We start from the raw sequence: 12,872 nt of genomic DNA on the forward strand, positions 1-12,872 counted from the left end.
GGCGAAAATCTAAAAAATCGGTGTAATTTTTTAGGACTTAGTTTCTGCAGAGTGGCAGTAGTTTATTAGGAATTCACCTCTGACCTGTGGGCGGGTGTGAAAGTACGCTGCTGGTTATTTCCCATCATGCCTTTGTTTAAACTCACTCCCGCTATCAACGGTGCAACAAAATGGCGAGGAATATCAGAGATATCCAGCCAGACATTTTAGAGTCAGATTCCATCTCATACAAAAAACAAAACAAAGATATACATGAATTTATTTTTTGTAAGTGGATGCATCAGAATAGAGAGGAGCAGGGAGGTTGTGACTTGCCGTAGAAACCTCCATGTCAGACCTACAAGCTTTGTCTAATGGCATTTTTTCATCTACTTCTGATTCACAACGATTTGAATAAAGACTTTCTCATAAGAAACGTTCAGGTTTTGCACAGCACAACCTGCACATTAGCATAAGAGGTTTACGTTTTAAGTAGGTATTTATTTATTTGTATATTTTAGTTAGTTGGTAAGTTAGTTTTTTACAGCCACTCGTGAAAATCTCCCAAATGAAATCAATCAGCTTGCACTATCGTACGGTTCTCCCGTGATGCGTTCAAGGTCTTCCTAAATTTATTAGACCGAAAGTTAGGAATCTTCCCAAACGAGTTGCGCATGCGCAAGGAGGGCTGCATGCATTACTTTGGAGGTCCATCCATACCCGTCCTATCGGTCTGCAGACCCAACAAGTCCAGAAACTCCTGACCGTCCAGGTGCAGCAGAGCTTTGACGGGAGTCCAGAGTCGAGAGTCAACTCAACAAACTTCAGAGGGAGTCGCGTGCTGGAGCCAGGAGCTGCGCGTGAGTTAGCTTTCTGCTAAGTTGTGTCTTTAGCTTCCATGATGCAGCCAGAGGAGAGGAGACGACAGCTGACCCTTTGGAGATTAAACCTTTCATTAATAATTTCCACTTTCCTCAAAGTTTCTGAGTGGGTGTGTAGCTCCAGACTGCATGAGAGCATGCAGAACCATCTATGGCACAAGTTATTTCTTTAAAAAAAATAAAAAAAATAACAGTGATTCGGAATCTTTTAAAAATGTTTTCTCTCCAAAATAAAACCCCAGTTTTAAACGCACGTGCTCCAGGTAACAAAGCAGCTGTTTTTGTTTTTAAAACCATTATAAAACATTTGAATTTAGACTCATCCTTTCCTTCAAATGGAAACAAAAATAAAAGCATAATTATTAATCAGATGGCTTAAAATAAGGATCTGACAAATAATCAGCTTAATCAATGAATGGATTTATATTCCTACGATGCTACCAGATCAATCTGGACTTAAACCATTAAATAAAACAGTTTCAATATAAAATAAATCGACTATATCGATATGGAAAATGACATTTGGATCATTTTATCATTCCAGTCTAATGGAAACACTTTGAATTAAGCAAAGACATGTTCTAAGAATGATCCCTTTGGATTCTTTGGATGTGGAAAAAGAACAGTGGGCTGAATTTTAGGAAACTAAAATGTGAATTGATTTGACATTAGTTTTTTTTAGTTCTTGTTTACTTCTTTTTTTGAAGACATATTTAATTTACACTTGATTATCGCAGTAGTAGGTTTAAAAGTTGTCATCTGGAACCTACTACAACTTTTAAACCCACTACTGCGATGGAATCAACCTGGATCCATTTTAGGTCAGTCAATCAGATTCTTTCACAATGAACCAATATCAATTGTGAATCGTCAACCACAAAATAAATGAATGGAATCATTGTTTAATTAATTGTTACAGACACTGCTTTCCTTCACTACATTTTCATGACAACAGTCTCCTCGTGCTTTAGGCATCCTAATCAAACAAAGGTCAGCTGAAGTCAGAAAACATGAGGAGTCCCTAATCAGCTCTGACCTTTGGCCTCCAGCATGAGCTGCTGGTTAGTTAAAGCATTGTTTTTTTCCACCAATAATGGGCTAACATGATCGCTGTGAATGTGTCGAGCAGACATGGCGGTGGTGAGGTTTTACAGCAGCGAAGCTCCGGACGGACGGGCCTTGCAGAGAGCAGCAAAACTCTTCCCACATCTGACCCTCACAACAGAGCTGTGCTACAATGTGGAGCTGACAGGTGAGACGGCGCTGTCAGAATGGATGCGGACAGCGGGGCTGCTGTGAAGCAACAGGAGATCCTGCAGGGTTTCTCTCTGATTCCTGCCTTCAGTTTTGTTTTTTACTCTCTCCTTTACTCGTCTGGTTTGTTCACTGCAGGTCGTGAGAGTCTCAGTGCTGAGGAGAAGGAGGTTCTCCTCTGGTTGTTTCGTCCTCCGCTGCAGGCTGAGCCGCTGTCGGAGAACCCAAACCTCATAGAGAGCAGTGAGGAGAAGCTGGTGGAGATTGGACCCAGGTGCTGTTTCTGTACTTTCTCCTCCGGATCATTAAAGCTTTGATGGCAACATAAACAAAACCTTGATGTAAATCTTAAATTTCAAAATAAAAGCACCCTTTATTTTTAACACAGTTCATAAAGTTTTTGAAAAAGAATAACTGTGAAACATCTAAAGTATACATTTCTTCAAAACACTAGAGAGATGTTTGAGAAGAACATCAATGTGTTTTTCCACCTTCAGGTTGAACTTCTCCACAGCCTGGTCCACCAACGCCGTGTCCATCTGCCGCAGCGCCGGCCTCACTAACGTCACCCGAGTTGAGGTGTCTCGCAGGTTTCTCGTCAAGGTCTGAGACCCCGCAGATAATCAACCATGACACCTCCAGATCAGAGGTTATTTCGATAAACGCCGTGTCGTCCGTGTCCTTTTTCAGCCCAAGAATGGAAAAGGAACAGGAGAGCTCAGCGGCGACATGAAGAAACTGATCGACTGTCTGCATGACAGCATGACGGAGTGTGTCTACCATCGTCCCATCACCTCCTTTGCTGTGGAAACCAAACGGCAACCTGTGTTTGAGGTGGACATCCTGGCAAAAGGTCGTGCTGCCTTGGAGAAGGCCAACGACGACCTGGGTGAGACTCGCCTGCACTCCTCAACCTCTGTCACAGTTTTTATTTTTATTTTTTTGGCATCTTCACAGAAACCAAGCCTCTTCTATTAATGTAACATCTATGCTTGTCTTTTTTCCCTCTTTTCTTCATAGTCTTGCAGCTTTCTGTGAGTACACTGTGTGTGCCGATGGAGGCTGAAATGTCACATGATGCATGGCACGCTTTGAGTTAGTTGAGGTCACAGGACTGCGATGATGCTGCTCATTTCCGGACGCATGCGTGTCTGCGTGTGTGCGTTTTTAGCGGAACTCAAAAGGTTCTCAGAGTGAAGATTAAACCCTGAGAAAACAGATCACCAAATCCAAGATTTCAGGATTCCATCCAAAAGATTTTAAGCACATAAAAGAGGTTAAAAGTCATTTATAAAATATTTTTCCAATGAAAATTTGTGTTTTGGTGTGTTTAACATGCACTTTTCTGATGATGGAGGACATATACTAAGAAGATTCAGCTTAAAAGCGAATTTTTGAGTATTCCTTAATTCAAACCATTGAGAATTAGGAGCAGATGCAAAAATGTCGTTGGAAAAAGACCTTTTTTGTGACATAAAAGCAGGCGCAGGCCACCAGCTTCCTGTTTCGCTCCATTCTGCTTGTAGACAAACAGATCCATGAATGTCTTTGTTTTCCTCCTGAGGTTGGGGGTCTGAGGGGCTGTAAAATAGCAGGAGACCATGGGTGATTAGAAGTGGGGCGGTCTTACCCTGCACCAACAAGTCAGAGGTTTCTGCCGCTCTGCAGAAACTATAACCTAGAAGCAACACAGTTTTTTTTTTTTTTGACTAAAAACTGCATAATCCTATTTAAAAGACCACTGTGAATGCTTTTATAATAGAGCAAAAGATAATCTGAGTGGGATTTTAATTTGAAATAACTCATTCTGGTTTAAATTACTGATAAAGCTGCATATTTTCTGCATAGGACAATCTTCTTTAAATGAATTTTTGTATTTTATTACAGAAAATATATAGCTCTAGCAAATATTTCTATTGATTCACCTCTACTATTATTATTACAATTATTGTATTTTATTTTCCAATAGTAATTTTCCCTTCAAAATGAATCAAAATCATGTATATCTTTAGTTCACTTGCTATGTTTAGGTGTGTAAATGACTTTTTTTCAACTTGCATGCATAAACACACACATTCCATCCTCAGTGTAATTCTTCCACTCTGTCACACCTGCTCAGGCTGGACTGATGAAAATAATGATTAATTATGGTGTTTGTTTGTGTAGATTCCCGTTCATCCAAATAGATTCCATTCAAATATAAAAAACCATCAAGCTTTTTTTTTTTTTTTTTACCTGTGAGGCCAAACTACTGTAATAAAAGGGAACCCAAAACCAGCTGACGTTGTTTTTTTTTTAACCAACCTCTTTGATAGACGGGGAAAGAAATTATTCAACACGTCAAGCTGTTCTGTTGTGTGTGTGTGTGTGGCAGGTCTGGCCTTTGACTCCTGGGATTTGGACTACTACACATCAATGTTCCAGCGAATTCAAAGGAACCCCACCAGTGTGGAGTGTTTTGACCTGGCGCAGTCCAACAGGTGTGGTGGACTCTAAAGAGTAAAGTGGCTGGGCTGCTCTGTGTGTCCTCAGTTTCTGTTTTTTTTTCTCTCTCTTTCAAACACGACGTCCCAGCGAGCACAGCCGGCACTGGTTCTTCCGCGGGCGCATGCTGATCGACGGGCAGGAGCAGAAGGAGACTCTTTTCAGCCTCATAATGGACACCCAGCGGCACAGCAACCCCAACAACGTCATCAAGTTCTGCGACAACAGCAGGTGGTGCTACAACGTGCACGGATGCCAGGGGCGTGATGCTGTCTGTACTCACTGCTTCTGTGTGTGTGTGCGCGTGTGTGTGTGTGTGTGCAGTGGTATTAAAGGTGTGGAGATTGAGTGTGTTTACCCTAAAGATCCTTCCAGAGCAAGTCCATACGAGACCCGACTCTCATTAAGACACGTCATTTTCACCGCAGAGACGCACAACTTCCCAACAGGTCAGCACAAACACACAAACACACAATTACATATTTATTGTTCAAAAATGCAATTTATTGGGTCATGTCAACCAGACAGAGCTGCATAAAATACTAGAGTGGATGCACACTTGGTACAGTTTGTGTTGCGTTTGTCATTTTTCAAGGTCAAAAGTCATACCAGTTTATGATAAATATCTTAAAGGGTTTTTGTGAGTCACAGAGTGTTGCATCCATTAAAAAAAATAAAAAAATTGTTGAGATTCTTTTTTATAAATATTGATCAGATTTGTAAAAATAAATGCCCTAAAGACCCACTCCGATGAAATGTTTTTTTTTGGTGTTTTGATGTACTTGTAGCATTTTTCTAATGATGGAGGACATATACTCAAAAAGATTAAGCCTAAAGTTGCATTCCTGAGTATTTCTTTATTCAAATGGATGTGAATGAGGAGGAGCAGATAAAAAAAAAGCTGTTTAAAAAACGTGTATTTGTGACAGAAAAATACACTGGGTGGGCCACAGTCTCCACGCGCTGCTCCATTCTGATGCATCCACTTGCAGACAAATAGATCCATGAACGTCATTGTTTTCCTCGTCTGAGCTGGAATCTGAATCAAACGTGTTTGGATTGATAACCTCAATATTCCTCGCTATTTTTGTTCTTGCATCCCTTCTTTGTGTGAGGGGCTGTAAGCTAGTAGGAGAGAGTGTAAACAGATGGATGACAGGAAGTAGGGGTGGGATTGCCAATGGTTCCACCTATGACTCAGAAGCCAATTTCTAATGAACTCCTGCCGCTCTGCAAAAGCTATGTCCTAGAAAACGACACGTTTTTTAATTTGATCAAAAATGATCATAATTTAAAAAACACTGGGATAGATTTTTAAAAAATAAATAAAAAGATGGTTTGAGTAGGACTTAAAGATAAAAGGCAGATTTATTCAGCGTATGTTCCAATTCAGGTAGAATACCTAGAGAGCACGAAAATTAAAGTAGAAAATAAGGCCTATTGGCTTCTGAGTCTGTTTTAAAAAAAACTTTTAAACACTTTTTCTCATATGAAACTACATCAGTTCTATAAAGAAATGATTAGTATTACCCAACAAGTAAAAATGTTTATAGAATTAATTAAGTGACCCTTGTAACTGATATTTACACGGACTGTTGAATACATGGTTACTTTTGTAAGACTGTGTCCTTCCGCTGATCATAAGTTTGTAAACTGACCTTGTAGGCGTGGCTCCATTTAGCGGTGCCACCACCGGAACTGGCGGCCGCATCAGAGACGTTCAGAGCGCCGGGCGTGGAGGACACGTCATCGCTGGAACTGCAGGATATTGCTTTGGAAATCTGCACATACCAGGTCAGACTGTTACAATGACCAGAGAGTGTAAGACCGTTTTAACAGGATATATTTTGAGGCAGCACCTGCACAGACTTGTTTTTTTTTAAATGACCCCAATGACGGAGCCAAATTAAGGAAAAATGGATGCTCTTCCTGAAGTGTTCTTCACCGTTTGAGTTCTTTCTCCATTTTTCTAGGGTATGAACTCCCCTGGGAGTCTGCAGGAGAGGAATGGGAGTATCCCTCCAGCTTCGCCCCTCCCCTGCAGGTGGCCATCGAGGCCAGCGATGGCGCCTCAGACTATGGCAACAAGTTTGGAGAGCCTGTCCTATCAGGCAAGAGCGCTCACTGCAACACTTATGGCTCTGTTGAGTAGAAGTAGATGCTTTCCCACCTGATGACATATATATATATTGTTGTTGTTTTTTTTTTTTTAAGGTTTTGCCCGCTCTTTCGGCATGCGCTTGCCGAACGGGGAGCGGCGCGAGTGGATAAAGCCAATCATGTTCAGTGGCGGCCTCGGGTCCATTGAAGACTCGCACGTTAAGAAAGAAGAGGCCAGTCCCGGTGAGGCTTCAGCTCAGCGTGCAAACCAAGCAAGATCAATTCTGTGCTAGATTTAAATGTTCCAATCGATGACTCGCACCGTCTCCGCTTTTCTCCGTCAGGAATGGAGGTGGTGAAGATTGGAGGGCCGGTGTACCGGATTGGTGTGGGTGGAGGAGCGGCCTCCTCCGTTCAAGTATGGACTGCACAGTTAATGACTGGGAGTTTTGTGCTGGTTTTACCCAATATGTGGGAACAAGTCTTTGCTCTTAGATCCAAGGGGACAACTGCAGTGAGCGGGATCTGGGCGCCGTCCAGAGAGGAGATGCTGAGATGGAGCAGAAGATGAATCGAGCTCTCAGGGCGTGCTTGGAAAGAAGTGATGGAAACCCCATCTGCAGCATCCATGATCAGGGGGCAGGGGGAAATGGTACCCAAACTAAGAATGTGAAGGATGTGCATCTACCTAATAAATGAAGGAAAGTAAAGACATGCATCATTTTTAGGTAATGTGCTGAAGGAGCTCAGTGAGCCAGCCGGCGCTGTGATCTATAGTAGTAGATTTAAGGTAATTTTTTTAAAAAGGTTTATTTTTGTTGCTGTTTAAATCCGTGAATTTGAGTCTAACCTCAGCTTTTCTTGCTCTATTTTTGGTGTAGAAAGGTGACCCCACACTGAGCGTGCTGGAGCTGTGGGGGGCGGAGTACCAGGAGAGCAACGCTCTGCTGCTGCACCCGTCAGACAGGTCCTTCCTGGAGAGCGTGTGCCAGAGGGAGAAGTGTCCCGTTGACTTTGTGGGAAACATCACCGGAGACGGAAAAGTACCCACATTTACATCAGCAACTCAATTAGTTATTGACTGGACCAAACTGCAGGGAACGCTCCTCTACACAATCTCTCTTTTTTTCCCTTTTTATAATATATTCATGAATTTTTATTCTAGTATTTTGTTTTAACATTTTTATCTTCCTAAATTTATGTCCAGGGTATTTTGGGAATAATAATGTACTTTTCTGGTTTATTAAAGTCCCACTCTGATCATCTTTTGATCTATTATAAAAGCGTTCCCAGTGGTCTATTAATCACGATTATGGCATTTTTAGCCGTAATAAAAAACCTGTGTCGTTTTCTAGCACATTGTTTCTGCAGAGCAGTATGAGATCATTAGATATTTGTTAGTTGTGGATGGGACAGTTTGACCCACTTCCCATCATGCATTTGTTTAAACGCTCTCCTGCTAGGTTACAGCCCTTCACAACCCCAACCTAACATTAGCTGTGCAGCAGAAATGGTTAGCAATATTGGAGCTATCCAGCCGTACAGTTTAGATCCAGATTCCATCTCAGACGAGGAAAACAAGGACGTACACTGATCTAGTCGTCTACAAGTGAATGCATCAGAATGGAGTGGAGCAGGGAGCTTGTAGTCTCCTCCCGCTTCTAAGTCATAAGTACGTTTTTTTTCAGATTGCATTTTTTCGTCTGCAAAGATTTGAATAAAAAAAAAAAACTAATTCAATTTTATGCTTAATTATCTTTTATATATGTCCTCTATCATCGGAAAAATGCTACAAGAGCATTTTAGAAACACCAAAAACCCAATTTTCATCAGAGTGAGTCTTTGAAGGTTAATTGAAAGCAGCAGGACTCTTTAGCCTGTCCATAATCTTCTCTGCAGATTGTGCTGGTGGATGATGAGGGTGGCAGCAATGATCAGGTGGACTCTGTCCGCCATCCCGTCGACCTGCAGCTGGAGTGGGTTCTGGGGAAAATGCCGCAGAAGGAGTTCAGGCTGGAACGAGTGGCTCTCGCGTGTCAGCCTTTGAGACTTCCTGCTGGCCTCTCAGTCAGAGATGCTCTACAGAGGGTTTTGCGTTTGCCCTCCGTGGCCTCCAAACGCTACCTGACCAACAAGGTCTTGTCCTGCATTTCAGCATTACAGTGCTTCTGTGTGCAGAGTTAAAAAAAACAGGTAGATAATGAGCTCTCTCCCTCTGTTCCTGCGTCAGGTGGACCGGTCTGTGACTGGGTTGGTTGCCCAGCAACAGTGCGTCGGTCCTCTTCACACCCCATTGGCCGACGTGGCCGTTGTTGCTCTGTCACCGTTCAGTCTGGAGGGAGCAGCGACGGCCATAGGGGAGCAGCCAATTAAAGGACTGGTGTGTCCTGCAGCTGGGGCTCGTATGGCTGTCGGAGAGGCTCTGACTAATCTGATGTTCGCTAGAGTCACAGCACTGAAGGTGTTGAATAAAAAACACACATTTCTATGAAGTTTGAACAGTTGTGCTACTAAAATCCTCTGTAGGGGATACTTGGCACAGAGTGCTGAGATCATAACTGTTTTCCCGTCACGATAGGACGTGAAGTGCAGCGGTAACTGGATGTGGGCTGCCAAACTGCCCGGTGAAGGAGCATATCTGTGGGAGGCTTGCAAAGCCATGTGCAAGGTGATGAGTGAGCTGGGGGTCGCCATCGACGGGGGCAAAGACTCTCTGAGCATGGCGGCGAGAGTCGGAAAGGAGACAGTCAAGGCTCCAGGTGCTTGTGTGTTTATGACTGAGTTTGCACTCGTTTCTGTGCACGTCGTAAAGATCTGCCTTTTGCTCCGCCCCTTTCAGGTGCCCTGGTGATCTCAGCATATGCGGTTTGTCCTGACATCTCTGCCACCGTCACGCCTGATCTCGAGGATCCCGATGGAAAAGGTTTGACACTCCCGCACTGATTCTCAGAATTCATCCCCGACCTGGCATCTGAACCTCTTCTTTGGTCTGCAGGGGTGCTTCTGTGGGTACCTCTCAGTCCAGGTAACCATCGCCTGGGAGGCTCCGCCCTCGCTCAATGCTACGGGCAGCTGGCAGACTGCTCCCCTGACCTGGACCATGCCGAACTGTTGACTGCCTGCTTTAGCACAACTCAGACACTCCTGCAGGGTTAGTTTTCAGTCGCAGGAAGACCAGAGGTTGTTTTGAAAACACAGAGGAAATTTGACAGTTTCTAACTTTTAACTCAGTTTTCTATAGTTTTATTTTTTTCAACCCCCTTTCATCTCCTTATGCTTTGCACTGTGGCTAATCTGCCATCTAGTGGTGTTACTCTGTATTGCATCTGTTAAATTTTTTGCCAGATTTGAATGTTCATTCCATTAAATAACTTCCTGAAACAAGGAATAGTTAACAGATTTGCTTTTGTTCTCCCAGATCGTATAGTGAGTGCTGGACATGACATAAGTGATGGAGGTCTCATTTCCTGCTTGCTAGAGATGGCATTTGCTGGAAACCGGGGAATTGACATTGAGCTGTCCTCACAAGGAAGTGAAGGTTTGTGAATTAGGCCCAATCTTAATCTGCCTGGGATTCATCAGCATTTTAAAGCCAAAACTCTGTTTGTTTGCATTTTGTTGCCTTCTGTGCAGTCATGGAGCTGCTGTTTAGCGAGGAGCTTGGTGTGGTCCTGGAGGTTTCAGAGTGTGATGTTGAGGCTGTTTGTCAGAGATACAGCGATGCAGGTGTGCAGTGTCATAGAATTGGCAGGACCTGCGGCTTTGGACCAAAGGCTGAAGTGAGACATAGTCCTCGGCTCAAACTGTGAGGTCTTTTTGTTTTGTTTTGTTCTTCTGATCTGTGGTGGTTTGTTGTCTTCTGTGTCTTACTTGGCTTCTAGGTCAGAGTCTGTGTGGATGGACAGGAGGTCCTTAAGGAGTCCCTGCCTGAGCTCAGAGCAGCATGGGAGGACACAAGCTTCCAGCTGGAGTGCCTCCAAGCCAATGAGCTGTGTGTTAAACAAGAAGAGGAGGGGCTTGCCAAGAGGACACAGCCGTACTTTCAACTGAATTTTGACCCATCTGAAAGTCCCAGCGTTCGCCGGCTTGGTGAGAGTACACAAAGTGAAGCTGTTATAGATATTGTGTGTTCTATTAGTAGACAATCTATGTGATGGTTGTGTCTTTCAGCTGGTGGGCCTCCACGTGTAGCTGTGATTAGGGAGGAGGGCAGCAATGGAGATCGAGAGATGTCAGCCTCTCTTTATATGGCCGACTTTGAGGTTGGATGCTAGCTTCTTTGTAGGTGCTCATTTTTAACCTCTGCAGTATTTGACCCAAATGATCTATTTGCAGGTTTGGGATGTCACCATGCAGGATTTGTGCTGTGGTTCCTTAACGCTTGAGCTTTTCAAAGCCGTCGTATTTGTTGGTGGATTCAGCTACGCAGATGTTCTCGGATCAGCTAAAGGTCAATAAAAACCTGCTTGTAAATGCAGCTGCTGAGGATTATCACATGTGTATACTTAAAGGTGGTGTAATTCTGTGGTTTTAACACTAAGGTTGGGCTGCAGCTGCTACTTACAACGCCAAAGCTAAAGCTGAGTTTGATCGGTTTCAACAAAGAGAAGACACGCTGAGTCTGGGCGTGTGTAACGGCTGTCAGCTACTCGCCCTTTTAGGGTGGGTGGGGGAGACGGCGGATGGAGCAGGTAAAGGCAAAAAAAAAAACGTGTTACTGAAATATCAAATGAAAGCTTTTTTTTTTTTTGCTCTTGTTAATATTTGACATTTTTCTTCTTTTGGCTCAGGCTCTGAGGTGGTGCTGACCCATAATCGCTCTGGCAGGTTCGAGTCGCGGTTTGTGAGTGTTGGGATTCAGGAGTCTCCGTCCATCTGGCTCAGAGGCATGGAGGGCTCCGCTCTGGGAGTCTGGGTCGCTCATGGAGAAGGTAAAGTCAGAGCAGTCTGTACAGCAGGTAATGCAGCTCTAAAGCTGTGTTCACACCAACATGTGATAGGCGTTCGAAACCGCACTAAATGTTTCAGCATTTGGTTCTCGCGCTAGACGGTGTTCACACTTCTACTACTGTTTACTTGCGCATACACAACATCTACAGTTGGAGGAGGCTTGGTGCGAAACATGGAAGCAATACAAGTCTCGTGAATCTATCCCCACGCTTTTTCTTTCACAGCTCTATTCCGATACAGTGGGGCAAAAAGTCAGCCACCAATTGTCCAAGTTCTCCCACTTAAAAAGATGAGAGAAACCTGTAATTTTCATCATAGGTGTATTGCAAATATGACATTTACATAAATCTTTCAATGGATTATGCTGCACAACTATTATACTGCACTTTATTTCACTCAACATTATTCTATTCTATTTTTTTCATACTTGTATTTTATTGGTTCTTGTATATTTTTTAATTAGATTACTAGTATTTACCACTCCAAGGCTGCTACAATTTTGTTGTATTATTATGTACAATGACAATAAAGGATTCTGATGTGGTTGAACGTGTGTTACTGAGGGCGGCGCAAGCGTAGCTCAAGTCTGATGTCCATTCAAAAACCATTCCAGGTCAATAATACGCAAGTTGGATATTTCTATATATGCAACAGTTGTATATTCAGATTTCAAGTATCAGAATACTTTGTAACCTGCAGCTTCTTTATTGTTGTTTTTGTCCCATCTCTCCTCATTTAGGTCTAATGCAATTCCGGAGCTCCATGGCACAAGACCTGATCATTTCCGGTGGACTCGCTCCTCTCCGCTACCTGGATGAGCAGGGATTCCCCACCGAGGAGTATCCCCTGAACCCCAACGGCTCCCCGCAGGGTGTGGCAGGGCTGTGCTCCAGGGATGGGAGGCACCTGGCGATGATGCCTCACCCTGAGCGCTGCACCCTGAGCTGGCAGTGGCCCTGGGCCCCAAGGGAGCTTCGGCCTTCTCTGGTGCCGTCGCCGTGGCTTCGCATGTTCAAAAATGCAGCCGCGTGGTGCAGCAACACAGATGTATAATGCTGGATTTACATTAACTAAATGCTGTGAAAGTGTAATGTAATCGTGAGGATTATTCAATACACTTGTTAAAAATGGTGTTGTCTTTTACTTTAAAATCTTTTTAAAGGCTGGAAACTCTACAAATATTTGTTTTATGCTTAGTAAAACCACAGTCATCGGTCATAACTC

General features: G+C 43.5%; 1 protein-coding gene across 1 annotated transcript; it reads left to right on the top strand.

Moving 5' to 3' along the window:
- The first annotated feature begins 640 nt into the window (after positions 1 to 640).
- Positions 641 to 12,779, top strand: pfas (phosphoribosylformylglycinamidine synthase). Its single transcript, XM_004068184.4, has 28 exons — positions 641 to 839; positions 1,990 to 2,112; positions 2,253 to 2,388; positions 2,612 to 2,717; positions 2,805 to 3,003; positions 4,489 to 4,594; positions 4,689 to 4,829; positions 4,923 to 5,047; positions 6,264 to 6,392; positions 6,572 to 6,709; positions 6,813 to 6,941; positions 7,043 to 7,116; positions 7,194 to 7,350; positions 7,427 to 7,488; positions 7,580 to 7,741; positions 8,598 to 8,834; positions 8,929 to 9,159; positions 9,277 to 9,457; positions 9,538 to 9,621; positions 9,694 to 9,849; positions 10,117 to 10,236; positions 10,332 to 10,477; positions 10,580 to 10,787; positions 10,869 to 10,960; positions 11,034 to 11,148; positions 11,240 to 11,389; positions 11,489 to 11,629; positions 12,388 to 12,779. The coding sequence occupies exons 2-28, from the start codon at positions 1,992 to 1,994 to the stop codon at positions 12,699 to 12,701; spliced, it is 3,960 nt and encodes a 1,319-aa protein (XP_004068232.1). The 5' UTR covers positions 641 to 839; positions 1,990 to 1,991; the 3' UTR covers positions 12,702 to 12,779.
- Positions 12,780 to 12,872: the final 93 nt, after the last annotated feature.

This window comes from Oryzias latipes, chromosome 4 (genome assembly GCF_002234675.1).
Source record: "Oryzias latipes chromosome 4, ASM223467v1".
Taxonomy (NCBI): domain Eukaryota; kingdom Metazoa; phylum Chordata; class Actinopteri; order Beloniformes; family Adrianichthyidae; genus Oryzias; species Oryzias latipes.